Source organism: Monopterus albus, unplaced genomic scaffold (assembly GCF_001952655.1).
Source record: "Monopterus albus unplaced genomic scaffold, M_albus_1.0 scaffold38.1, whole genome shotgun sequence".
Taxonomy (NCBI): Eukaryota; Metazoa; Chordata; class Actinopteri; order Synbranchiformes; family Synbranchidae; genus Monopterus; species Monopterus albus.
Window position 1 is genome coordinate 28,998 of NW_018127918.1, and position 26,830 is coordinate 55,827.

General features: G+C 39.8%; 6 protein-coding genes across 10 annotated transcripts in view; 4 read left to right on the top strand and 2 right to left on the bottom strand.

The window, feature by feature from the left end:
- Nucleotides 1–898: 898 nt before the first annotated feature.
- On the top strand, nucleotides 899–2,624 carry LOC109959280 (alpha-crystallin B chain). The gene is made up of 3 exons (XM_020598513.1): nucleotides 899–1,222; nucleotides 1,541–1,663; nucleotides 1,753–2,624. Exons 1-3 carry the CDS (start codon nucleotides 1,055–1,057, stop codon nucleotides 1,942–1,944), a joined length of 483 nt encoding a protein of 160 aa, XP_020454169.1. The 5' UTR covers nucleotides 899–1,054; the 3' UTR covers nucleotides 1,945–2,624.
- Nucleotides 2,625–3,734: 1,110 nt separating this feature from the next.
- Nucleotides 3,735–6,303, bottom strand: mia (MIA SH3 domain containing). The gene is made up of 4 exons (XM_020598640.1): nucleotides 4,870–6,303; nucleotides 4,533–4,666; nucleotides 4,290–4,400; nucleotides 3,735–4,210 (listed from the first exon to the last, which is right to left on the bottom strand). Exons 1-4 carry the CDS (start codon nucleotides 5,003–5,005, stop codon nucleotides 4,187–4,189), a joined length of 405 nt encoding a protein of 134 aa, XP_020454296.1. The 5' UTR covers nucleotides 5,006–6,303; the 3' UTR covers nucleotides 3,735–4,186.
- A 28-nt stretch (nucleotides 6,304–6,331) lies between these two features.
- bicdl2 (BICD family like cargo adaptor 2) lies at nucleotides 6,332–12,012 on the top strand. 2 transcript variants are annotated; one of them, XM_020598634.1, is made up of 9 exons: nucleotides 6,332–6,791; nucleotides 7,758–7,973; nucleotides 8,232–8,348; nucleotides 9,154–9,300; nucleotides 9,521–9,667; nucleotides 9,863–9,937; nucleotides 10,543–10,625; nucleotides 10,724–10,838; nucleotides 10,909–12,012. In XM_020598634.1, exons 1-9 carry the CDS (start codon nucleotides 6,546–6,548, stop codon nucleotides 11,065–11,067), a joined length of 1,305 nt encoding a protein of 434 aa, XP_020454290.1. In that variant the 5' UTR covers nucleotides 6,332–6,545; the 3' UTR covers nucleotides 11,068–12,012. The 2 variants fall into 2 exon arrangements, with proteins under 2 accessions (XP_020454290.1, XP_020454291.1); XM_020598635.1 differs by lacking the exon at nucleotides 9,521–9,667.
- Nucleotides 12,013–12,157: 145 nt separating this feature from the next.
- Nucleotides 12,158–17,444, bottom strand: LOC109959358 (mitochondrial import receptor subunit TOM40B). Of its 4 annotated transcripts, none has more exons than XM_020598637.1 (10): nucleotides 17,032–17,423; nucleotides 16,580–16,779; nucleotides 15,458–15,525; nucleotides 15,262–15,354; nucleotides 15,015–15,116; nucleotides 14,795–14,900; nucleotides 14,468–14,590; nucleotides 14,267–14,373; nucleotides 14,078–14,180; nucleotides 12,158–13,986 (listed from the first exon to the last, which is right to left on the bottom strand). In XM_020598637.1, the coding sequence occupies exons 2-10, from the start codon at nucleotides 16,761–16,763 to the stop codon at nucleotides 13,847–13,849; spliced, it is 1,026 nt and encodes a 341-aa protein (XP_020454293.1). In that variant the 5' UTR covers nucleotides 16,764–16,779; nucleotides 17,032–17,423; the 3' UTR covers nucleotides 12,158–13,846. The 4 variants fall into 4 exon arrangements, with proteins under 4 accessions (XP_020454293.1, XP_020454294.1, XP_020454292.1 ...); XM_020598638.1 differs by having other exon boundaries at nucleotides 12,160–13,986; nucleotides 17,376–17,444; XM_020598636.1 differs by having other exon boundaries at nucleotides 12,161–13,986; nucleotides 17,274–17,423.
- Nucleotides 17,445–17,633: 189 nt separating this feature from the next.
- On the top strand, nucleotides 17,634–20,870 carry fdxacb1 (ferredoxin-fold anticodon binding domain containing 1). The gene is made up of 5 exons (XM_020598343.1): nucleotides 17,634–18,083; nucleotides 18,166–18,322; nucleotides 18,602–18,805; nucleotides 18,913–19,071; nucleotides 19,160–20,870. Exons 1-5 carry the CDS (start codon nucleotides 17,906–17,908, stop codon nucleotides 20,421–20,423), a joined length of 1,962 nt encoding a protein of 653 aa, XP_020453999.1. The 5' UTR covers nucleotides 17,634–17,905; the 3' UTR covers nucleotides 20,424–20,870.
- An 881-nt stretch (nucleotides 20,871–21,751) lies between these two features.
- alg9 (ALG9 alpha-1,2-mannosyltransferase) overlaps nucleotides 21,752–26,830 on the top strand; it is a 9,538-nt gene continuing 4,459 nt past the window's right edge. The window contains exons 1-5 of the mRNA XM_020598528.1: nucleotides 21,752–21,975; nucleotides 24,036–24,171; nucleotides 25,475–25,609; nucleotides 25,932–26,002; nucleotides 26,141–26,237. Of these exons, the coding sequence (XP_020454184.1) occupies nucleotides 21,836–21,975; nucleotides 24,036–24,171; nucleotides 25,475–25,609; nucleotides 25,932–26,002; nucleotides 26,141–26,237 (579 nt within the window). The 5' untranslated portion in view covers nucleotides 21,752–21,835. The remainder of the gene's footprint in view (nucleotides 21,976–24,035; nucleotides 24,172–25,474; nucleotides 25,610–25,931; nucleotides 26,003–26,140; nucleotides 26,238–26,830) is intronic.

Below are 26,830 nucleotides of genomic sequence, written 5' to 3' on the forward strand. Positions count from 1 at the left end.
TTGAATCTTGCAGGGTTTGTTGTCAAGAAAATCTTGGTCTGTGATTGAGAATAGAGTGGCACTATAATAATGGTTACATGATGGTGTAAGTTTCTGTGCTTGCAGATAGCACAAGTTCGGTGTGTCAAGTTCTCCTGCATTGGAGCACACATGACTGGGAGGATGAAGCAGAGAGACAGAAAGAAATTTGGGTTGCACAACTGTTTCACAGTTAGAAGTTTATATTTTTCATCTTTTGCATGTTCTCCCTGTGCTTGCATCGGTTCTCTTGGTTACTCTGGCTTCCTCCCATAGTCCAAAGACATGCAGCTTAGGTTGACTGGCGAATCAAAATTTCCCGTAGTGTGAGTGTGTGTGGTTGTTTTGTCTACATGTACCCTGCCTCTCTCCCAATGTCAGCTGGGATCGGCTTTAGCCCCGTGCAACCCTGTTCAGGAATAAGCTGTATAGACAATGGATGGATGGATTTTTCATCTGAGCTCATAGCAAAATGATACATGCTTAGATTGTCACCTAATGCTTTCCCATACAAACTCATCAATTCCCATTCGGACACACTTCCACTCCATTCACAAACCTAAATCTTCTGGCACTGGCAGCACAGTAAGTTAATACTCTGCCACACACACACACACACACACACACACACACACACACAAGATGGGGGCATATCCAGGGGAATGAGTATGGGGGCATCAGCAGTATTTCGAGCCAGTGTCACCTCATGACCAGCAGAAGGGAGCAACCAAGAGAGCCAGAGAGAGAGACAAACCAGTCACAGTCAGACAGATGACACAATGAAGCCAGTGGAGGGGAAAAACAGTTGACATCATTGTTCCAGAAAGATCAGCCTGTTGACAGAGTCACTATGCAAGTGTGCATGGGAGGTTACAGAAGGGAGGGGGATGCAGAGGACATGAACAGCAGCAGAGCCAGGATGGGATGGGAGGGAAAGGCCTATAAATGTGGCGCAGGGGAGCACAGCAGCACCCATCTCAAACCAAGACTTAGCCTCCCTCATAATAATTTTTTCATTTTTCCTTAAAATCTCATCATGGATATCCCCATTCAGCATCCCTGGCACCGTCGAGCCTTCCCGCATCGACCCTCTGACTTCTCCTTGGCAGAACCTCTCACTGATTGGCCCCTGATGTGGCCCTTCTCCTGGATGCGCCCTTCGTTCACACGCTGGTTCAACTGGCACGACAATGAACACAGTGAGGTAAAGTTAAATTCACCAGTTTCCGTAAATTAAACTGTCATATACGTATGAATGACTGCTATCTGAAAACATATCTTAAAATACATCAGTTATCATAATCAATATACTGTAATGTGACAGATGATCAAATGCTTTAAAATAAAAAAAATGTATGTGTATGATTTGTATTGATGAATTTATATTTGAGTCAAAAATGTCACTGCTGCCAGCCATTTAGAAGTGTCTTGCACTGAGGTGACAATAACACACTGTTGTGTGTTTTATGCCCAGCTCACTCATTCCTCAGTACTTCTCCTAACAGCTGTACTGTCTGTATAGATGCGTATGGAAAAAGATCGCTTTGTCATTTATCTGGATGTCAAGCATTTCACCCCTGATGAGCTGTCTGTCAAAGTCAACGATGAGTTCATCATGATACATGCCAAACATGAAGACAGACAGGTTGGAGAGACCAGAGAGATCTGCAGAAATAGTCAAACCAAACAGATTAGGTGACACTTCACTGACATATTGATTAATTCTGTTTCCAGGATGACCACGGCTTTGTGTCGAGAGAATTTCTGAGGAAGTATAGGCTTCCTGCCGGCATGTCAGGTGCTGATGTCACCTCCAGTCTGTCACATGATGGCATGCTGATGATCACTGCGCCCCGGTCATCTCCTGGCCCAGAGCGCACTATTCCGATTTCCTGTGAAGATGAAACTAAGAAACAGAAAATGTAGAGCACAGCCTGCTGCTCCAGTTTCACTACTAACCCCAAGTGTTGCCTGTTTTTATATTTAACCTGTTAGTTGGCAGTTCTATACTTGTACGGGCAGGGTATACACGTCTAAAAGTTTAAGTGCAAATGCCTTCTAATAAAGCAGCATCTGATGTCTAACTCACTTTTAACCTGATGTCTCGTTAAGACAGCAGGGCTTTAAAACCAAAGGCCATGAACAGTTAAAAAAAAGCCTATTTGACTGGGCAGTTAAGTTTTTCAGACAGTGAGGTGAGTTGAGAGTTCATTTATTTTTTACAAGCCTAGAGAATCAGTCTTTCAACAATCCCTTTTTACGAGAACGATTCACACCACTTGTCATGTTAACAATGAAGATTAACTAATCATAATTTCAAAGGCCTCACTTATCCTCCCTCAAGCATTTGAATGTTAGTGTCTGTATTGGCCCTGCACTTTAGTGACAAAATTGTATTTGTTTATTGAACCCAAACAGTAGCTTGAAGTACCTATTAATTATGCAGAGAAATGCTAAAAGTCAGTTTAAGGCAGATCAGAGGGTAAAGCAGTCATCTCCCAACCGGAAGGCCGGTGGTTCGAATCTCAGCGCCTGCAGTCCACATGTCGAAGTGTCCTTAGGCAAAACACTGAACACCCAAGTTGTGCCCTGATGGTTAGAGCCATCGGTGTGAGTTGGCGCTGCAGATGGCTGCCTCAGTTCTGTACTGGAAACAAATTCCTTGTGTGTAACATACTTGGCCAAATAAAGGTGATTATCCTGATTATTAAAAAAAAAGGCTTCTTCTCAAAATTAATATAATAAAAAACTAAAATTGTTAACTTTATTTGTATCTACAATACAGTTTGTTTTGTTGGTTCTTTGAGTGAAGAATGAAGGTTTCTGTATGTGTGACAAGAAGGGAGTTCTTTGGAGGCATATGCAATCATTTTTAGTTCAATTAAAAAAGATATATAAAATGACTCTGGACCAGGTGAGAGGAGGAAAAGGGGAGGAAGTAGTGGACAATGAAATGAGTTGATATTTGGAGATGGACAACTTTCATCACTGGCTCCTTTTTCACTGGGGGTCGTGACCTATGAGCTGCTAAGGATGTGTCTGTGTGTGTATGCAAGAGTGGGTTCCTACAGTCTGTGCTTGTAGATGCAAATCATCCATTTATACTGGCAGCAAGCTTCTGGCATATTAACACACAAAACACCATAACAGAATAAATACTGAAACTCAAAATCACTGGCCTGCTGTGTGCTTTTCTCTGTCTATAGTATTTCTGTTTTCAGTGGAATGTCACATAACAATACAGAGTACATCTAGGGAGAAGCTGATGAATGAAGCTGCTGTCTTATGTGACTTAAAACAATAACCATCACATATTATATGCAGAGGGTTTTATTGGTTTTTATCAGGTCTAGACTTATATAACAATCATAGTAATCTTTCAGTCAAAAGTTAGTTAAATTGGCTTATTTCAGTGAAGAAGTAACATTTACCAACATGTCCATTTTGGGATTTGTGAAAAGTTTTCAGGTGAAAAATGTGTCATTTTCCACACTACAATTTCTTTGTTATTCTAGTAACAAACATGCAAATACAGTAGTTGCAATACCAGTATTATTTCCTGCTTTTACGCTGCATATATTCCTAATTCATTTTATTGTAAATACTCAGTACACCTAGATAAAAGTAATATTTTCACAAATATATATTTTGCTATTTAAAAAAAAAAGTATTAGATGTTTTGTAGTATTATATATTCCATTAAGCCATACTGCCAATGTCACTCATATTAGGTTTTTTATTTTGTGTTACACAATCATCAAGAAAATGTATTAGTATTACAAACTGCATAAATCACAATTTATATTTGTCTCTTTTTAAAAAAAAACAAAAAAACAACAACTTTGTTTAACCCTCACGCCATCCTTTAAAATCCACCCAAAAGTGTCCCTCTGGATAAAAATGTACTTAGGGATGCATAAGGGCTAATGCCATTTTGTTACACGGCAAACAAATATAAGCAAAATAATGGAGCATTACAGAGAATGCAGACTAGAAAAAGTTTATATTAATGAATACAACAGACAAAGCATTAAACAGCAGCATTTTTTGCTTCAGCTCTTTGAAATTTTGATAATGAAATCATTTATTGCTGTGTAGAGCAGGAGTGTGGATATATATATCAACATAGTTGAGAGGAACGTTGTTCTCTTTGTTCTTGAACGTGACATTAGTAACAGTAGAAGTCCCATTTCTGGAAATAAGAAAGATATAATTAGGAGAAAGCATTACATTGTGCGTACATTTATGTACATGTGTGTGTGTTCACTTACAGTAGTTTTGACTTCACTGTTGGCTGGCATGAGAAGGTGCATCTCCTCCACTACGCTGCTGGGGAAGTGGCCAATGCGAGCCTCCTGCTGTCCATAATAGGAGTCTTGTACCTGCAAACAGATGACACAGACAGAAGGTATTGAGAGGTGAATGTTACATCTTCATGACCTTTTAAATCTTTTTTACATGTAGAGTGAAACTTAATTTATTTATTATCCCATATGCATGTTCGTTTCACTTACACTGCCAGCCCAGAAGAGGTTCCCTCTGTCTTTCAGCATTGCATAAACATAGACAAGCTGCCCCTGCCTGATGGGGATGAACCTGCAGTCTCCAGGGTAGTAGTCCTGCAGCGCACGAGCTATCAAGATGGGATCTGTGCAGAAATATAGAGGCAGACTCTTGTTAGTTGTTGACAGACAGGAGGCAACATTTACAGGACTTATAATATTAATTTTATTTTTATAAAATTAAAAAAAAATCAGCATGTGTATTACCATTTCCAGTACACGATTACATCATAGTTAACTAGCACAGCAGTGACCAGGAGTAAAACAAGTTAGCAAGTGAGCTACTTACGACTGCATTCAGAGTCAGCGCAGAGTTTCTTGTCAGAAAGTTTTGGCATCTGCCTTCCAGCTTCAGAAGTTGGCAGCAAAAGCCACAGTGAAAGAGCAAGCCAGAGTTTACAAGGCATGTCTCTGTGAGAATGCATCTACTGATCTAATGGTCTTATTTTCTGCTTGATGAGCGTCTTGTAGGCTTTATTGCTCCCTTCTGTTGGTGTCTGTGAGGAGGAGGTATAGTAACGGTAGTCCCCTTTTCTGCTCTCCCTACCCCCTGCCTCAAACATGAACACACACACAGAGCTCCTTTCAAACCCTTCAAGCAGGTAAACAGGATGTTGGGATGAGGAGGAGGGCCAGACTGGACAGACCCCTGCTTGTGTCCTGACCTTCCTCTCTCTCCATTTCTCACCTTGTGTCACTCCCACTCCAACAGCAGAGTGTTAGACTTTGTCTCAACATATTTCTCAGAGTTAACCTATGCGTTCCCTACTCAGAGCAGGATCTTCTGTGCTGTCTCTCAGAGAAATCCTTCCTCTGTTTGTGCTCTTTACCTTTTCAGCTCAAGAGGTGGAGCCACTGGCTGTATTTGCATACTTTATGTTTCCACTGCCAAGGAAACCAGCTGAGCCTCCCTTGTGCAAACACTCCCAAACACACACACACACACACACACACACACACACGCACACTTACTAAACAGGAAGACTATACCTGTTTGGTGTGAGTTGGCTGGGAACTGACGGGTAAGAGATTTAATTTTTGTTCCTTTGGTAAAACAAAGTCTGTCAGTTCTCATAATGAAAACAAATCATGTTAAAGTAAGAATCCTTACTTTGTTTTTAAGGTATTTTAAATAGGATAAACAGCATGAATCCATGGTGGCGGGTTGTGTTAACAGGTGAGAAGGCAGAGAATAAGATTAAGCTTAAAGACAGAAAATGACAGGGGAGCCTGAGATATCAGATGGCGACTGCATTATAACCAGAATTTAGTTTCTTTAGACAGAAGTCATATGAACATGACCCTGCAGGAACTGGACATAACACAGTACCAGTGTCTTATTACTTACAAAGACTTTACTAAAACGTATTAACTAAGACTTGCCAGGTGGACAATTGTCTCTTAATGATTTTGTTAAAATCAGTTAGCTTAACACGCCAGATTTCCTGTTGTATTTAGCGTTATTAGTGAACCACAGAGCCTTTGGAATTTAGGGAGGGGAGCAGAACAAAGCTAAAAGTGGAGCTGAGATTTTGTTCTGAGGAACAAAAGCACCTGTCAGACAAAAGATCTCCTTAAAGGCCATGTAAGATAATATCACTACAACAACAACAAACTTGTCTGACACTTGCAGAATTTATCATACATATCCTGAAATTTACAGTTAATCACTTTGTTTTCTGTGTTATTGAAAATCTTTTCTTGCCCACAGAGTTGTCTGTGAAAAGGATACCATACTAGCATACTAGACCACTGGCAGTGAAAACAACATTTGGCAGAGACAGACTGGGTTATACAACACACTCATCAAACCGCTCCAGATCAGAGCAAAGAAGAAGAAAAGAAAAGGATTCCTGATTTTACAAAAAGATTAATGGCTGTCCAGCAGCCATCTGTATGAGTGTGGATTACAAGGCTTAGGATAATGCTTTCTAACTGAGTCCAACAGACGTGCAACTGTCAACAATGTTCACCACCAGGAAAAACAGTCTTCCCTCTCCCAGCCTGGAGGACTCTTTCTTCCCTCTCTCCTCACCCTCCACAGTCTCTCTGTCTCTAACTATGCCTTCATCCACATCCTCTCCTGGTAGCATTGACAATGGAGGAGGGATAGAGACCGATCTGATACTGGCTGCAGAACTGGGACAGGCTTTACTGGAGAAAAATGAGGAGCTGGCAGCCTCTCTGGAGCAGAGAGAGAGGGAGGTGGAGGTACTGTAAACTGCGTTATTATAACGGTGTCACAATTATGCAAACAAAAGCTGTAGTGAGAAGGGAACAAAAGGACCATTGAATATTTTTAAAACCACAAACAAGCAAATGAGTGAGCAAAGTCCACAGTACACCTCATACTGTACAATAGAAACTACAGATATCCCATCCTATTCAACAAATACATAGGATTAAAAACACAGATGTTAAACTGACATTAAATATATCATTTAAATGTGGGGGCATTACAAAAATGTTGTGAAAAAAATAAAATACATTTTCTATTGATTACATTCTTACATACTACTCTGACACTTTTGTCTGTGATATTCAGATACACATGTGTGGGACTGGTATGTAAAAATCTGACATTGGACAGTGGGCTACAGTTAAAATGCAGAGAGATTTTCATCGCTGGGGAAATATATTTAATTACAGTATTATATCTAAGACTATAGTTAGTAAAGTAAGCACTCACAATTGTAGTGTTTTCTGGTTTTCTTTAAGTATTTTTCCTGTGACTTACGCTGTCATTATAAATCTGTACCTGGTGAGAAAAAATCAACAGGACAGCCCTTTATTGTAAATGAAAAACATTGTGTCATGTGCCAGTAGGAAAGCACAGGTGTCAATAATCAAATTAATGGCTGAATTCCATTTATTTGCTTTAGCTTCAGGGTCCTGGTATAGTGCATGCTGGCTCAGGATCACAATGGCTTACTGGAACCTTGAACATAACAGAGCAAGTGTTATTAATGTTATTAATAATGTTATTAATAGCACAGATGTTCCTGTTATGACATATAAAGAGGCCTTTCAGTGAATATCACTGAATCTAATTTTGGTCTCTTCAAATGCTTTAGCTGCAAGTCAAATGAACACAGGAACAGAGTTATCCATCTGCTTTCAGAATCTGACATCTTCATGTGGCCTTGAAGCCTATTAATGTTGTGCTTAATGTCTCAGGTTTTACAGCAGGAGAAGCATGTTCTTCAGAGGAAGCTGGAGATGAGTGAACTAGCATCTGGGCAAAAAGAGGCAGAGCTGACAGCTGATGTAGCTGCCTTGAAGGCTGAGCTGGAGCGATATCACAGCCAGGGGCAAAGCCGACGAAGAGATGAGAGTGAGCAGTTGACTCAGTTAAACAATCATAACCAACGATTGGTGGAGCAGCTAGCAGAGGTTAGTTTATACTACCAATGATCAGGCTGCCTCAACCCTGTCATTAGTGACAGTCCCACCAAGAAAACATCATAGTTATGCTGTTAGAATGAACAAAATCCAGGTGTATGTGTGTGTGTCTGTGCATGTGGGTTTTTGTGATGTCAAGTCATAGTCACGTAGGCAGGAATAATGCAGACAAGCAGGTTTAGGGAGTTCTGTCTTTGTCTTTCATTGAACAAAAGACTTTCTCGGTATATCTGTCTCCCACCCAACTAGGCTGTAACACTGGAACACGCCTTGAGGACTGAGCTTCGTTCCCTCAAAGAAGACATGGAAGAATCATCTTTTAGCCGAACTATCAGCTTCACGCAATTACAGAATGTACAAGCAGAGGTACACTTAACCATTCAGAAATCACTGGCACAGGCTGAGTGTGACAGTCATGAACATATTATGCTATATCAAATGCTTCAAGATAGGTCATACACAAGAACACTGCAATACTATGAAACTACCATGAAATTATAATACAACATGAAAGTAAGGAGCAGTTAGTAAACCTTGTGAGGCAAGTCCAAATCAAGTCACCCCTAAGGAGCAAATTCAAAGCCAGTTGCAAGTCTTTTACTGCAGGTCCTTTTATGCTGGCCTTTAAATAACATGGCTTTTGAACATTTTAATTCCAACATTGTGTTAACCTTGGTCCTATACTAATGAAACAAAGTCCTATCAAAGCATTATTCCTAATTATTTGGGGATTTTACCAAGTCAGTAGACTGAGATTTAAAGGTTTTTGTTTAAAGTTTCAAGTTAGGTCAAGTCCGTTGTGAGTAAAGTCTGACATAAGTCAGTTTGAATCAAATTTAAAGTCCTTATTTTGTTAAGTTTACAGCTGTGCTGCAAGATGGAATTATTAGCAGAATAGTAAGTAAACTCACCAAGATTTAACAGGCTCAGGGGCGTACAGTAAATATCCATATTTCAAAGCATCAAAAACAAGTTTATTGGACTAAATTAAATGAATGAAATATATTTAAATGTTCACCATATATAAAAGAGGCTTAGTCCAGCAGCTAGAGTGTTCATTTTTTTAATGTAAACATGGCAATAATTTCAGTAAACACTTTATTTCACCTCTTTTATTGCACGATTTATATATATTTTGTGTTTTTTTCATCTGTCCCTCCTTCTCCAATAGAACAGAGTCTTGTTAGAGCGGCTGTCACACATAGAGGAGCAACTAAAAGCTTCACAGGAGGACAGTGACAGACTTCGCGTTGAGAGAGAGGGACTACGAGAGAGACTGACGGAACTCCAGGTCAAACTAAAAGAGAAGGAAGCAGAGGTGAGCATCAATGACTGGCTGGTATTTAAGAAGGACTGTGGCATTGAAAGATGAAGTTTAGTGGAACAGGAAGAGAATCGTGACTGCAGCATGAGACATTAGCGATCACTAACAGAAGTCAGAAACAAAAGTTTGAAGCTTTTGATCTGTTTGTGTGTGTGCGTGTGTGTGTGTGTACTTGTGCCTGCCTCACTCTCTGTGTGTTTGTATGCATATATAGCTAGAGCAGGAGCAGGGAGTGGTGTTTGAGTTGCGTACCTTGAATCGCTCTCTGCAGCAAAGGGTTCTGAACCTGGGAGAAGAAAGCATCCTGGATAGTACTCTCACACAACCTTTGTCTCTACTTAGCGAAATTCAGCAATCACAGGTACACACAGAGACAACACACTAACTGGTGCACAATAACTAACCTTTGCTAGTGTTTAGTCATTTTGACCCTATACTGGCATCCTTCTTTTGATAGTGTGAGACTGATACTAAACACTAACACCTAGTAATAAGTGTTTTGACCTGAATGACCCCTGTGTCCGTTGTCTTGTCGTGTATCTCTTCTGCTAACTAGGCTAAGGAGGCTCTTCTAGCTCACTCCACAGTCCTGCAAGCAAAAGATGATGAGATAGAAACACTGAAAGAGGAGGTATGTTGAACTGTTTACAAGTACATGCAGTTCTCAAATACACAGCGACTTCTAAAACAAAAACATGGTGTTTGACTTGAGCAGAGAGGGTTAAAATAACCTGAAGCGGGTGGAAATTCTTGCTACTATGTGTATGAACAAATATAGCTGTATATGCTCTTTACTCTAGCATATAAAAGCAAAAGAGCAACAGTTTAAGACATAGGACCCACCCACTGAGGCAAATCATGCCAAGTAGCCTAGTTCACAAGCAACACAATGGGAAAAATGAATGCAGATATCATGCTGCATACATGATATAATATCAAATTTATTTGACGGATAGCAGTTATAAAGCACCATAAAACTGTTAGCTGTATTAAAGGCACCGATTTATCATTCTCCTTTATTTTTCATTCATTAATACTGACACGCATCACATTTTGACTCTGGCAGGGGTGACACCAGTAGCCATATTTAAATATTCTTGATATTTTAATGAAGAACAAGACTTTTAAACTAGTTTACTGTTTTTTTTTTCTTGTTGTAAAAGTATATCCGATAGAAATTATTATTAAAAGCAGACATTTTTTAAATGGTCATGTATGCCTTTGAATTGCACACAGCTGCGGTCTCAACGAGAAGAGCTGGTGTCTTTAAGGGAGGAAATCGCACCATTTAGAAGCAATCCTGGAAATCCAAGTTACAAGTAATGCTGCACAACAACACATTTGTTGAATTCATTCAATTTAGTTGAACCTACAGGATTATATGGTATGCTTTGGTAATTTGAATACAAATGTAAAGTTCCCTAGAGAGACAACTGGCCATGGTGCAACAGGAGAAAGAATCATTAACTCAGCAGCTTCTCAACACCATCCAACAAAAGGTGACGCTGTCTCAAGAGCTGGATGCCTGGCAGGTGAATAAGTGTCCAGGGATATAAAATTCAAAATAATATCTTTTTGTAACACATTTTCATTTTGTTGCAGGAGGACATGCGATTGGTGATCAATCAACAGGTGCAGCAAAAGCAGGAGGAGACACAGGAGGATGAACAGAAAGAAAGCACAGGACTCCAAAGAAGCAAGTCTTTGAAAATGAAGGGCGAAGTAGGGAAAAGATTCTTCTCTTTTTTCAAGGACAAATGACAGAGAGAAGAAGCAGCAGTTTAAGGGGAAGTATCACTCTTTATCCTTGCCACTGTGAGCTTATGCTGCCAGATAATGAACACGGCAATGTGTTATCAGCATCAACATGTGAAATGTTTACAGACCTCATATCTGAATTTGAATGTATTTGAATATATTTATATACATTGATGTACAGTAACAAGTGTATCAGTAATTTCAGTTTCTAAGACTTTATATTAAAATGTTAAAGCCAGTCTGTAATGGATGTTTTACAATTTCTGGGTTGTTTTTTTTTTAACCATAGAATCTTAAAGCTACACTATTTAAATGTTTTTGGTCAGGCTGTGTGTTCCTACAGAGAGCTAAAAGAGTATTATTAGTGCAACTGCATACAAAGTTAATGGAAAGATGCAAATTTACAAGAATAGAGTGAGTTGATGGAATCTGAGAACGTTTCAATACTGGGTTTCTGGGCCTCGATTGTGTCCAGAGAGGACAAAGGCGAGAGACTAGACATAGATAATAGAAAGAATCGCCGTTTCTGATGAGTTCTGAGTTAAGTCAGAGGCTTAGCCAAACACAAGCACAGTATCCTAACACACTCCCAAAGGCATGGTTGGTGCATCCAGGTAATATCTGTACAATATATCAGGTTTTTGCAGCATGAAAACACAGTCGAGAGCATAGTTTTCCTCAATTACAACACTTTGAAGCACAAAAAGAGGAACTTAATACAAACCTCTGACATATTTTGACCTAATAACGTTGTAATGGTGAACAATAGCAGACATGGGGCAACATGAAACCTTTAGTGTTTTTGTAGCTCTCTAGCCATGTGTTAAATGTCCTATATTCTCATTTATGCTTTGTTTAGGTCTTTTTAAAAACTCCTGGGAAACAAACAATATTTGACTCGGTAACACTTTATTTTACAGGTCTGTAAATTCCAGTTGATTTCCAAATAATATCCAAAAAATCAAGTCCTGGAAAGAACCATATAATTTGGTACAAATTATAGATAAAATAGATCCGCTGGTATACTTCGAAATGTTAAATAACCTGAGGCTTTTATTCAGAAAACAGAAGGTGAAATTTGTCTACAAACAACAATGCAGTTCAGTATAAATGAAGCAAATATTAAGTGAAGTTTAAACTGAGTAATTTCATTCATGAAAATTCACCTGTAAGCAAAAAGTAAATTTAACACAACTCAGTGGACTAACTACAAAAACAGTCTCAGAACTTTGTCTTTATTTACCTGTAATTAGCACCAAATCGCATGGTTCTTTACAGAAAACTTTCATGAAACTACGTGGAACTAGCGTACCTGTAAAACAAAGTGTTAACCACTGATTCTTTAGCTTGCTAGAAGCACAATTATGTTTAAACAACCAAAACAATGACTTAAAGGTGGCTCATAAGAACCATGGCGCTAAGGGTTAGGCGCTAATTTTGTTTTTCACTACAAGTGAACCATTTTATATAACATGCAGTAATTTGATCTGTTGTTAACACTATAAAAATATTAATCATGAAGAAAAAAAAGAACAATGACAGAAATAACATCTTTAATAAATTAAGTCCAAAAAGACAGTCAACCCTTTCTACTTCTCTCCATACTTATATTACATAATGTATAAATAAAAGATGTGCAACATTTCATATGTTAAATGGGACTGGAAACGTCCAGAAGCAGCGTGAGCGGTGTAGGTTGCATACAGGTCAGTGTTACCCCATGTCTTCATCTATATACTGTACATACATTATAGTCCTAGCCCCATGGACTCAGTGCACAGCCACTGACATCCCTCAGCTGGAGGAGGGTTTATATGGCACAGCACCATTTCTCTTAGAGTCAACGGGCTACATGTTCATGTGTGGAAGTCTCACATACTGGAAAAAAAAAGATGTTCAAACAATAACTTACTCATATACAGCTTTAGAGATCATACTGATTTCCCTAATTTACTAAAACACAGAGAGCTGAGATTTCTGTTGACCACTTTGTTTTTAGATTGACCCTCTAAGCAGCGGTTGGTGGAAGCCAGCTCTCAGGAATGGCTTGGGAAAATCAGTGCACATTTACTCAGCTTTATTTTTTCTCTGTTAGTGTTATGCTGAGGGCAGCAACTCTTTCGGAAGCGCCAATATTCACAATTTAGAAGACAGATGCCAAAGAAAACAATTTTCAAATAATACTGACACAAATGTAGCCAGGAAGATGGGAAAATGCATAAATCAGTTTTATAAACAACAATGTCCTTCAGAAAATGGTCAGCAGAAAGGTCAGGCACACTGTACATAAACATACTAGTTGATGGGTTAAGACATGTAAAACACTGTCTTTAAATACAACCTATATACATCTAGCTCCTTTATGAATACCTACAGTATAAAATGTATTTGTCTTCAGTTAACAGTACATTAGGCCTCTTCTCCTTTTTGTGTACACTGTCCAGAAGGTGATGCGCAGTCTGCTTTCTCAGAGACAGTAACTCATCAATCACATATGGTGAGCCCCTCAAAATGTTAATCCAGTCTTCCTACTGTCAGCCCATCACAAAACATCATCTCCATTTTGAGAGGTAGGTTGCAGGATGAGATGCATGGATTTAAGAAGACATTTGGGTTTCATCACCCAAACAATCCACGCTACTCGAGTGGTTCCAAATGCTTTACAGAGGCGGATAAACCTCAGAAGATCAAATCATGAAATCAGTTTGAAACCGGTCTGAAACTGGTTTCTGGCTGGTTGTCCTGTCAGTGAGTTGTAATGCCACCAGGGCTTAGTGGAGGATTATCCCACGTTGACACCTAGCCCCACTTGCAGCTTGTCACCTCTGTGATTTACAAAGGCACCCATAATCAGGGTGGCAGGGAGTGGGGTAAGACGCTTCTCCAGCACACCTCCTATTATGCACCGACTGTTTATCATACCTGGATACAAACCCAGAAAAAGGTCTCATATACTGTATGGTTTCTTAATGGTTTTCATTAAGCATGACATGTTACTCATAAAGAAACATACCTCGAAATACCATGTTGGCCTCTGGCAGTTCCATCTGATACCCAAAAGAGGTTGTGGTCTCCTGTGTCCTGGTGCTGGCCTCAAACTCTACTCCAACTTGGATCTGGTGAACACACACACACGTGCATTTTTGCAGTATGCACATAAAATAAATGTTGTGTCTATACAGTATGGTGGTATTGGCTGTACCTGTTTGTTGGCTCTGTGATAATAGCTAGCATGGGCACCTCCTTTCCCAGCATTCAGCGTCGCCACCCAATTTGGTCCTGCACGAAGAGCCCGAAAAATATGAGATGCTGGTGGTAAATCAACCAAAACATATCAGAAAATATGGCAGCTAAATTCAATCACATGTTTATAGTAGACTCATAAATCAAAAGAAAATCTCACTTGAGTATTGTCCTGCCAAAGTAAGAATTCCTCCTTCCTCTGCTCTTCCCCGATGGTAGACCAGCTCCCCTCCTAACACCAGTCCAGCAGACACACTCTGCAGGAAGTGTGCCACAAGGATAACTATCCAAGAGAAAAATACACAGAAGAATCACAGATAGGATCACAAAATACACAATAAGAAATCTGGCAAAAATTAACACAAAGCAGTTATTGTTTATGCTGGACAAAGATAAGTGAGTCAACACAGCATTTTGATGCAGATACTACTGATGACTGTAAAACTGGGTGATGCTCAGGTGAGGCTCTTATTATTCCACTGCTCACCTGACTCTCTGAGGATGTCTGGGTTGGCTACTGTCACAGCAGCAGTGAAGTCGTTCCCTCTGTACTCAGTCTCAAACTGCCACGTTACAAAGTGGGACTGTTGGGTCTAAAACAATCAAAAGTTCAGGAGGTGAGGTGTAACTGATGTTTACAGAAACAATGACTGAACATGGGATGGAACAGATTACGTTACGGAAAGAGAAAGACATCAGGACCTCACCTGGAACACTGTTCTGGCTCGTACACGTTCTGTGAGATGCAGCAGAGCATGAGCGTTCAGACTTCCCGAAGAGTCCATCTCACCAATCAGTGCTGGGGCATCCTAAAATGTGAGGAAGAAGAAGAAGATGCAATCTTTCAACTAAAAAAGGCAGCAGCTTTATCTGTTTTCAAATGTTCTATACAGCTAAGCACATTAAAGATAAAGCAGTGTTAACATATTTATTATCTGATGACTTGTGCTTGACCTTGTCCTTGCTGTAATCATCACACTGCAGATGCTCCACGTGGAATCGATAGTATGACGGACTGACAGCGCTGAGGTGGAGAGTATGACTGGCCTGGAAGCAAACATATGCATCATGATCAGAATTATAACATTTTAAAATATAAACGTTTGACACCCTTATTGTACACACCAGTTAACATGGGCGGAAGAGTTACCTTGAAGAAGCTGCTCAGAGTTTTATTGACGATCATCTTAACTCCCTCAATCTGTTGAGGAAAAACATCTGGGGAGAAAAACAGAGCAAAAACATTAACAACACATTTAATATGTCTATATGCTCCGCAACTGTGTTATTGTTCACCACTACAAACTGACTTCAGAAATGCCCAAGTCAACACGGTTCCATTTTTAGATAAACAGATTAAGTCTAAGTCAGTTCACACAGCTTGATTTGTGCTTGAGAATACTGATATTGGGTCAAGAAAAACTGACAATGGGGGGCAACAATGGTGCGGTGGGTAGAGCAGTCTTCTCCCAACCGGAAGGTTGAAGGTTTGAATCTCGGTGCCTGCAGTCCACATGTTGAAGTGTCCTAGGGCAAGACAATGAACCCCCCAAGTTGCCCGTGATGGCAGCGCACAGGTGGCAGCCCAGGGCCCTCGGCTCCAAACAAAATTTCGTTGTATGTGTCACAATGACAAAAAAAAAAATAAAGCTTTTTCTTAAAATAATTAAAACTTTTACATGGGTACCATACCAAAGAAAAACTTTACAAATTATTTTGAGAGTGCAAACTGCATGTAATTTTTGGTGTGGATATAAACATACTGTTTCACTAAGACAATACTGGCAGTGTTTCTGTCACCACTGGCAGCCAATGTACATTCAAGAAAACCGTTGTGGCCTTAAAACAAGAAGACACAAGACATGGGAAAAATATTTGGACCTTTAACCTAACATTTTGTAGCACACCCTTTTGAGGCAATTTAAATATGCTCAATGACTCATTACAAAATTGAAGATACCAGAACAGCTTGCTTGAAATATCAATATCTTTGTAGAACAAACAAATTCATCTACAGTATTTTTACAGTGTCTGTGTTTTATTCTATGCCACAACAAAGGCATGCAGATACAGTATGTATGACAAAAAATCTTTTCATTTCAACACATTTTAAAGAGGAATGGAGCATTGTTTTAATAAAGTGTAAGGGTACCAACATGTTTGTCCACATCTATACAAAGTGCTTGTTGCAATGAGCATGCAATTTGCATGATTCTTTTGTATTGCCTAGTGTGTATGTATGTCACAGTTCTTGCTTTCTAGCCAGATACACCTTTGCAGTTCCTGTGGAGAGAGTGAAAGCTGCCTGGGTTGGGTAGGCGACCATCTCTCCTCTCCCAGGATGGTGGACTGTCCCAGTGAGCAGGATGTGCATCCCAGCGAGAAGGAGGGGGGTCCGTGGAGAAAGGCCAGTTGTGATGGCCTGGACCAGAAGACAAAGCCAGAACGCTGCCCATGTGGGCACAACACTTCCTATATAACAAAAGGAGACAAAGGAGGGATTTAAGATGATGCCTTCACCAATTAAATTATATAATTTGCAGCAGTACATGCACTTTTTAAACCCAGATTTTGTCCTATATGAAGAGAGCAGAGACTAGTGTAATGCATGCCCTGTAATATGATACAGGTTGTCAGTTGAGCCTGATGACATTTACATGGAGTATAGACAATGTTCTGACCCTGGATAACACAGGAAATTTAAAGGTTTGTTATTGCACCTACACCCACAGAGGTATCCCAGAGGTATCCACAAGTTAATGACATCAAAGATGAGAGCAAAATGGAGAATAAAAGCTTATGCTTTTTATTTATTTTGGTAGGTCTTTAAATTGGTTTTATATCGGATTGCAGGGGTGCCTATGGCTATGTGCATCATGTAAAGCTGTCTGTTGTGCAGGTGCGGCAATTCCGCTAGCTAGCATGACCTAAGCATCAGCAAACACCCTAGTTGTTTTACTACCTACTTCCAACGTTATCAAGAGATCTTAAAATCCCAATATGAACTGAGAGATGCACATCCGAAAAACTGTCAAGTCGTTTAATAAACGAAAAAATGAGAAACTAACTGATGCTAGGATCAACTGATGCTGCAAACACCCCCACTCCTCCAGATGTGATGCGCCACCCTGCAAATATGCCCGTCTGAAAACACGAGTTGAATTATGTGGACTTAAAAATGTAAACTTTTATAATTACATGTATTAAACCGGCAATTTAGTTGCAATATTATTAAAATAACAACTATACATTTTCTCTTAGATAACTTTAAATTAAAATGCATTTGTTTTTTAGCTTTGAGAACGCCGGTAAAGAGGGTTCGGGCAGTAGGAGAAGTTCAGTCATTGTATTCTACATTAGCGTTAATATAGTTTGTGTCATTTAACTTTGCCGGGTCTTAACTACCAGATATGGACCTTGCTTACTAAAATATGCAGTCACTCTCCTCATATATTAGACCGTGAAGCGGACAGGGTGGTCATTGTCGCTCCTACGCGCAACTCTTCCTTTCGCAATCAGAGCTGTAAAAGGTGGAGATAGATTTTTTTGGCCAGGCTTTCGGGGAATTTTAGTTTCTACATTTCTAGCTGGACTGAATATGTCTCCTTCGCGGTCAATATTATTGGTGGGAGAAGGGAACTTCTCGTTTTCTGCCGCTGTGAGCCAGTTACACGCTGAACAAGAGACCAGCATAACGGCCACTTGTCTGCAGCAACAGGATGAGGCACTGCGGCATGAAGGTGCAGCCATTAACATTCAGATCATCAAGGACTCGGGTACGTGTTTGTGGGTGCTTTCATAACTGAGCTGCATTTTACAGGGCCACACTTAGAGACACTTTTTGTATTTGTTATTCAGGTGGGACTGTGCTTTTCGACGTGGACTGCACAAAACTGAAGGAATGTGCATCTCTGCAGGGCCGTGTGTTTGACCGTGTGGTGTTCAACTTTCCCCACTGCGGGAGAAAGAGTGGGGTTAAAAAGAACAGAGAACTTCTCAAAAACTTCTTCCTCAGGTAGAACTACACCCGTGGGATTCAATTTCACGTGAATTCTTCAGCATTACTGTGGTATATACGTAATGTCAGCCAGTGAAAACAGTTCAGTTCACTGCATCGAGACTGAAATTTGGCCTCTTCCTTTAAGTGCTTTTTTAAGAAAAAGCATATTTAAATTTCTCAAAAAATGTATTGTTAAAAAGATTAGGATTATTATTAGTGTCAATTTATCCCAAGTTGTCTACAATCTTTATGAAAATGTCCTGAATACTTGTGTTTCCTTTTCTGTGCTTCCAGTTGCATTCCTTTGTTGGCTGAAGATGGGGAGGTTCATGTTTCCTTGTGCAATGGTCAAGGCGGGACACCAGTAGACCAGCCGAAGCGAGAGTGGCACAACAGCTGGCAGGTGGTTGCCATGGCAGCAGAAGCACACCTAATCCTTAGTGACATCCAGCCTTTTGAAAGTGAGAGATACCAGAGCTACAAGTGCACTGGATACAGGTAAGGAGTAAAGGTGAGTGTACAAATAGAAACAGAAGTGTGTGTGTGTGTTTTCCATGTGTGCTTGCATAGTGAAATTGTCTGATTATATTGTTGATGTTGCACAGGAGCCAGGATAAGGGCTTTCATGTGGAGAAAGCTTTGCTCCATGTGTTCACTCGCAGCCTCCCCTACACCTCTGCTCAGATGCTTAAGGTGGAGGAGGTTATTGAAGGAGGGAAGGTCCAGTACACCATACCAGCTGAACTCAGTGATTTCATATTCAGGTACAGAAACACCAAGACTCATGCTATTTGTGTAATAAGACACAGATGCAAAGAAACCCCTTTCTTATTGTCTTTTATTTTTCACCAGGGGATTTCTCTGCTCAGGTTCTGTTCACCCTGTCAGACTGGTACAAGATTTTCTTCTTGAGGGGCTGACGGAGAAGTGGTCTGTCTCCATGACAACAGAGACCCTTCCTTTCCTCCTCCCGGCCAAACAGCTGCAGAAGTGTTGCCGTATTGTAGACAGTACACATCGCAATTGGGTCCACCTGTTTGAGAAAGACCTCAACTCTGACACTCATACCTCTGTAGACAAACAAAAATATCAGTTGATGTTCTTGGACAGTGAGGGGGACACAGATACACAAGATACTCTGGTAGCCTCATGTGTTGCCTCTGAAAAAGTGGACAGGGCGAGGAACAAAGGATCTGAAAGTCTAAGGCCTGCATGTGCTCTCGAAGTTGATCCTGAAGGGGAAAGTGCTCTTTATATTCTGCGTCCATCACTGCTCCCTCAGATGGAAGAGCTTCTAGCTAAAAAAGGACATTTTATTAATAATGCAGGGAGTATTGGGGAGAATGATGAAGATAACAGAAGTGTTACAATTGAAGGAAATAAGAAGGATGGAGCCTGTGGAAGCTGTAATGGTGTTACCAGCTTGTTATTTGGCATCAGTGGCCTTGTGTTCAGGAACATACCTGTCAACCTCTGGGCTCTGCCTGCCTTTCATGAGCTTCTCCTCAGAGGTGTGTTCCCTTCAGAATGTGAGCCAATCAAATTGCTTGGACAGAGGCTGGAAACGCTGCTCACTCCCTATGGGGTCTGTCTGGTTACAGAACAGGGAGGTCTGCGTCTAATGGCACAGCCAATGGGTTTGGTTGGTAAGGTGTTCGCAAGCAATGCAGGCGAACACATTAGCCATGTCAGTATCACCGTGTCCTTAAATCTGGACCTTCTTGCTGTGCTCCTGTTCTCACTCCCTGACTGGAGGCTGCTGTGGTCACATGACCAACGCTTCTTAAAGCAGTTTGCACTGTGCCCATCACCAGGGACTCCTTTTCAGCCATTTTCCTTGTTCCCCGAGCACTTCAGCTTCGACATCAGCTTCTGGACAGGACCGACGTGGGAGGAGAAGAAGTTCCACGCCGTGGTCCGAGAGGCCAGCCTTGAGACTGTGGAGCAAGTTAAACTCATTGATACATTCTCACATCCTGACCTGAGCCAGACAAGTTACTGCTACAGACTCATCTACCGTTCACACACGCATGCTCTGTCACACACACAAGCCCTCCAGTTTCACAAACACCTGGAGTCTTTACTTTCCTCTCGGTTGAAAGTCACCATCAGATAGCTACATTTTAACCTCTCAGAGGAACAGGGATTTGACATCAGACATTATAATTACAGGTCTGTTTGTGACTACTAAGCTAACTAGAAGCATAGAATATGCAAAACTGTAGATGAACAGTGTTTTACAGTATGGAAGCATTGTTTGTTAAGAGTATGCCTTGAAATGAGAAACAAAGAATTATGTGTATCTATGTGTATTTTATTATACAACAAACCTGTTATTTAAGATAAATGTGTGGGCTGTTGATAATATAAAATAGTAAAGGTCATGTAGTATTTAATGTGACAAGCATAAAGGCAAGTGCTTTGTGATAAAATTGTTGTGAAATCATTAATCTTTGTTGTAATAGCATCTGTAACCAGCAAATGCAGTTTATTCCACTAAGGTTATATGTTTGAGACATTTGGGTAAATACAAATAATATCTTTCTAATATGTTCCTGGAAAGAACTATGTATGCTTGCCTGTAGACAAATGGCACCTTTTGTATGTTCAGTAGATCTGTAATGAACATGACTCATGGGAATGGACTAATTGGAAATGTATCGACTGAGCACTATGTCCACTTTAGGGTCTTCCAAAAAATTCTAACAGCCCCTTGTTTGTAGGAACAACTTGACTGTTTCTTGTTTATCAAACAAAGTATTTTAATTAATTCAATTTGGTCATGTGCTGTGTAACATACTTTGTCAGGGTTATACGCCGCTATTCTCATGACATGATTTAAAAAAAAAAAAAGATATATAGCAAAATAGCTTCTCCATTAATATTGTGTATGTGTTCAGCCTGTCTGATAAATATATGAACAATAAGTGAAAACAGTGTATAATATTGCAGAGAGCATTTGACAGAGAGGTTTCACCCTGAGTCCGCTTTTTGTTCAGGAGTATGCAGATGTATTGTGTATTAAAGTGAAGTAAATACAATCCCTGCAGGAAACATTCAAAATGAAAGGTTAACGCACGGTAACAGTTTATTTCATTAACTTCAAAAAACAAGAACAAAATGCAATAGGTAATTGTATTATGTGCAGAGTTTGGACACCCTACTAAATCAGTACATAAAAACATAGGGTCAGTAAAGAAAGTCCAGCTGAGAAGTGCTTGATCCAAAGCGTTGCTCCAGGTCCATCGTGAACTATTTCAAGAGGCGAAAGCTGAAGCCTTTGGAGAGTTTGTTGTGATGTGTACCACAAAGGACTTTGTAGTTACTGACCTAGGGCACTTAAATACTGCTTTGTTTTTTTATGTTCATGAAATAGAACAGTAACAGTCCAGGGGTTGTATTTACTTATGTCCAGTTTTGCATAATTTTTTTTATGACTCGGACTCAGTCACATAAGATACGAACTGTCAATAACCGGACATCGCCGAAAATGAACGAAGTCCGACTTCGGGAGCAGCGTCGGTAAACATGGCGGCCAAGGCGCTCCGGCAGCGAACCAGGAGAGGCAGCAGACAAGATGCAAACAACGTGAACGTCTCCGCCGAAACTCGGCCACCGAAAGAGGAGAAAGTCAGTGATGACAGCAAAACAACCGACCCTCGGCAAGAGTGAGTATGAACCGTAAGGAGAGGCGTTGCACGCTCCATCGCCGGACTGACTGACAACCTGAGCAGGGGAAGCTAGCTAGGTAGCTAGCTAGCAACTTTGCTATGTTAAACAAGTTATCATCATAACAACATGGTAACAACTGTTGACAACGTCCACCTCACAATCCACGGGACTATGTGCTTACAGTAATTTGAACTAGAATGTTAAGTAATGTTCCTGCTCCATTAATAACTAGCTTAATGGTTTATGTTTTGAGTAACGTAACGTAACTTAGTTGAATGACCTGTCCAGCTTCATTCATTCTCTCCATCCACTGCCAGATTCATGGTTAACGTTGGCAGGCTACTATTGCCATCACTAGTGGGTTCACTCATACTCAGCATGGACATAATCGATAATTTAAAATCATTGGCTACTATTGTTGACATTTTGTTGAAGTCCTTTGAAAGGCAGTTTGGCAGTTTGTGAGGTGACGTGTCATAATAGTATAACGTGAGGATCAGTGCTGAGCTGCAGCCCAGCCGACTAATGTAACTAATCTGATGGACGTGAACAAGAGGAAACTAACAGACACAGACAGCAGTGTAGGCTAACACTGCTACTGTAAAGACCACTGAAATGGTACTAAAATACTGTCATCACTAATGATCTGGACAAGCACACAGCTGTCCACATCTGGGAGGTCATTGTAATGAACATAGGTAAATAACAGAAGTAAATTACTATTGTTCCACTGATAATGTAGTGTCAGACAGTTTTTAAAAATATGTCTTTTGCAATCTGCTCAATGAAAACACTACTAGAAACTACAAACTCCATAGTTACGGATTCAAGGATTCACATTTCATGTGTCACAAGAAACATAAACACTATGTGTAGTAAAATACAGTGTGATATGTTCTTATGAATCGATGGTACTAAAGGAAGTGGTGATGGTGGAGAATGACATAGACCTGCTCAAAAATGGGCCAGACATTGGTCGCTCAATTTAAGCACATGTAGACAGTATTCTAGCATGGTCTGTATAATTAACTGATTAATTGGTTGATTAGTCATTTGACAGAAATCCCCAACTATTTTGATCTTCAATTAGTATGTCAGTCATTTATAAGCAAAAATACTAAAACAATGGCAAATATTTTCTGATCTCAGCCTCTCACAGAAGATTTCCTGCTTTTCTTTGTCATATTCATTTTGCCCTGGTCAAACATAACATTTGAAGACATCACATTCATTTGGGATTGCAATGTTTAAATGATTCTACTTTTACTACTACTAATAATATTAGTAACAGTGATTGTTGCACTAATTCTAATCGTGTTATTCGTGTGTAGCAATACTGATTAAGAAGTAGGATAACTGCTTAAGACAAATAAATTTAAATAACATTTGTATAAACCATTTTTTGGTTTAACTTAAAAGAAAGCAGGGCAGAGGTGTGAGCTTGAAACAGACAACAAACAGGCAAGTAATTGCGAAATCTGGAACCATATGAGTAGTGGAAGACCACTGTGCATCAAGTCAAGACAGATTTTATTTATATAAACCAAAACACCCCCCCAAAACCCTTTAAAGGGAATAAATAATAGGTCTATTGGCACAGTAAGTGGTACGTGGACATAGTTTAGTATAGGTTTCTCTGTGTAATTAGGCCTTGTCTGTTTTCTATTATGAGCTGACATTTATTTTTTTGTTCTACCAAACATGTAATCTTTGTAATTAGGGGCATAATAATTGGCATGCTCTGAAATGATTACCATAATTGTGGCCTTAATTAGTGTTTTATTAAAAGCAGGTGCCTTAGAAACACCAACCAGTACATGTTTAAATACCAATACACAGGTTCATTAGGGCCAAGTAGACTATTTAAAATCAAAGCAATTTTCTATCAATTATACACAAATACATTATTGAATACACTGAGGATGATGTAAGAACTAAACATTTTAATGTTATTTAATACCTTTTGATTCTGAAATTAATCATGTGAATGTTGTATGAGAATTTAGCATTTGTGCATCTGTGTGATTAATTCTTTTCCCCCTATTTTAATAAATAGGCCAGTAAGTCGTGGAGGGCAGGTATGGGCTCCAGAAGGGTCAACTGCATTTAAATGTCTGCTCTCCGCACGTTTCTGTGCAGCTTTGCTCAGCAACATCTCAGACTGCGATGAGACCTTCAACTACTGGGAGCCTGTGCGTACCGCTCACTAATATCAGTAAATCAAGGGTAAACCTGAATTCCCATAAGTACATTCACTTTTCTCCTCACTTGTGTCATTTTCTTGCATCTTAGTCCCACATATAATGTGGGGGAAAAATGTGAGGAGAAAGGAATTTGAAGAAACAGCTTTTAAAGACATGCAACTGATTTCCAGTAAAGGGGCATGTCAGTTAGAGATCCTATCTGCTTGTTAAGTGTGACGTAACATTCCACTTTTGGGTCCAGACTCCTTCAGACCGAAGTGGCGGAGCCTGTCACCCAGTAGACGAAAACATCTTTTTTTGCGAGGCATCACTGAGAGTCAATAAAAATGACTACATTCTTAAGATTCGAATAGAGTAGTCAGTATTGTCGTTCTGCCTGGTGGCATAATAACCAAACATTATTAGGCTATACATGGTTGTAAATGTATTCCATTATATATATATAATGAGTTATATATCTAACTTGTTTTTAATAGTTCCCAGCTTTTACTGTTACTTTAATGCGTAAAATGTGTCAGTGTATAGTCTTTACATTAACTTCGTGTTTACTAGCCAGCTACAATACAAAGGCAGCAAAACAGTGCACCTTTTATAGGCTTTATTTTTTATTAATTTAAGAATACTGAAATATCTAATCAACTGTAGCCATTTCTTGACAGCTGACCCATGATTTTTGATTCCGATCTACTGAAACAAAGGGGAAAACAACACTGTTGGTATATGGAGAGGAGGAGAACGAACCAAATGTTATGTCAGAATAGAATGTTACGTCACCATTTAACAAACGGATACTGGTATTGGGTCCGATATCGGACAGACAAGGCAGACCCACTTGCTGATCCATCATCCAGTTGGCAGCTTGCGCTGGACCATGAACTCACCGTAACCTGATATAACACCATATGAGGCATGACATCCATCTGGAACTTAAAAAATGTGGATTGGCCCATCACTGGTGTCAGTGCACAAAAGACTTCCACAAAAGCTGTTGTCTTGTATCCTTGCTCATGGCTCCTCCTGGCAGCCTACTCTATTCTCAGAGCAGCTGTAAGAACTTTGGGATAGCTTTAAAGATGGTGGACTGAACCCCTTCTAGGTTGAGCAAGGAATGATGAGTTAAGGAAACTGGGATTTACCCCTAAAATGTGATATGCTGTTGTATATTTGTAACCCTCCCAGGGATTTTCTATCTGTGTCATAATAATTTTGCAGCATCTTTACTTTTTGAGGAAATTACTTCTTTTCTTTCTTTAAATATTCATGTCTGTAATTGTGATGACTGGTTTGACAGATGCACTACCTGCTGTACGGCACAGGAATGCAGACATGGGAGTATTCTCCGCTGTACGCCATCAGGTCGTACGCTTACTTATGGCTACATGCTCTTCCTGCTTGTTTGCATGCCCATGTTCTACAGACAAACAAGGTAATTCTTCCAAACCTGCTGTCATGTCATTGCTTACTGTTGGAATTTTAAATGTCTTGTGCTGAAATACAGTGTAATCAGCTCTTTTGTGCTTTCCATTTTTTCTTTACTGTAGGTCAACAGTGTTGTCATAATAGGAAATAATTTTTGTGTTGCAACCTAAAAACCAGTGGTAAATCATCTTAAACAGGCTCACTTCTTTTCAGAAAAAGAATGTTGCCATGTATGATTTCATACACTAACACATAGAGGTATGTATAATGTATTATCATAGTGGAGTGTTATGCAGCAGTTTCAGGCCTCTATTATGATTGTGTTGCAGGTCTTGGTGTTCTACTTTGTACGATGTGTCTTAGCATTCTCCTGCTGTGTCTGTGAGCTCTATTTCTACAAGTGAGTTTACCCTCCTCTTAAATGTAAACAGCCATCCCAAGCACTTGTGTTTACACATCTGGGGCTGATTTATATAGCTACTTATGGATTTATGAATAGAAGTTAAACATTTGGCTTGTTTGTTTGTGTGTGCCACAGGGCAGTGTGTAAGAAGTTTGGGTTGCATGTTGGCCGCCTGATGCTTGCATTTCTTATCCTCAGCACAGGAATGTTCTGCTCATCTGCAGGTTGGTTGGTTTAATGAGTTCTTTCTGTTATCATCTCTTTAGATCCTTGACATACTGTATATACACTGGACTTGGCATTACCACTTCCTTCCATTATGCAAAAGTGAATCCAAAATATTATGTATATGGCAGCTGCTATCTTGCTTTTTTTGCAATCAGATTCTGCCTAGTAGTGACCAGAAGTGGAGTGACGGCATCGGCACACCAATCAAAGCTGTCATATCAATTGAAATACACTTAAATTTATATAATCAAATAACTTACTAAACACAGACTTATTAGAAAAATGACCACTTGTACACATGATAATATCTACCCAAAACCACAGAAGTGACCTCTGGCTTCACTTCTGGGTGTTCTTATCCTGTCCATCATTTTTACAGTCGATGGTCGAGATACATGATCTCTTCACTTTGTTATATCATATACATTTATAGCACAGTGAACAAAAAGTGGAACAAAACCCTCTGTTAAATTGTGCTATACATTTTAGTGTGAACATTTCATTTTAGTGAGGTTCACAATGTTTCCACACTCTCTTCTTTCTTTGCTCTTTTGTATTTTATTAATCATCCCCCCATTTGTTCTTTGTCCTCAGCAT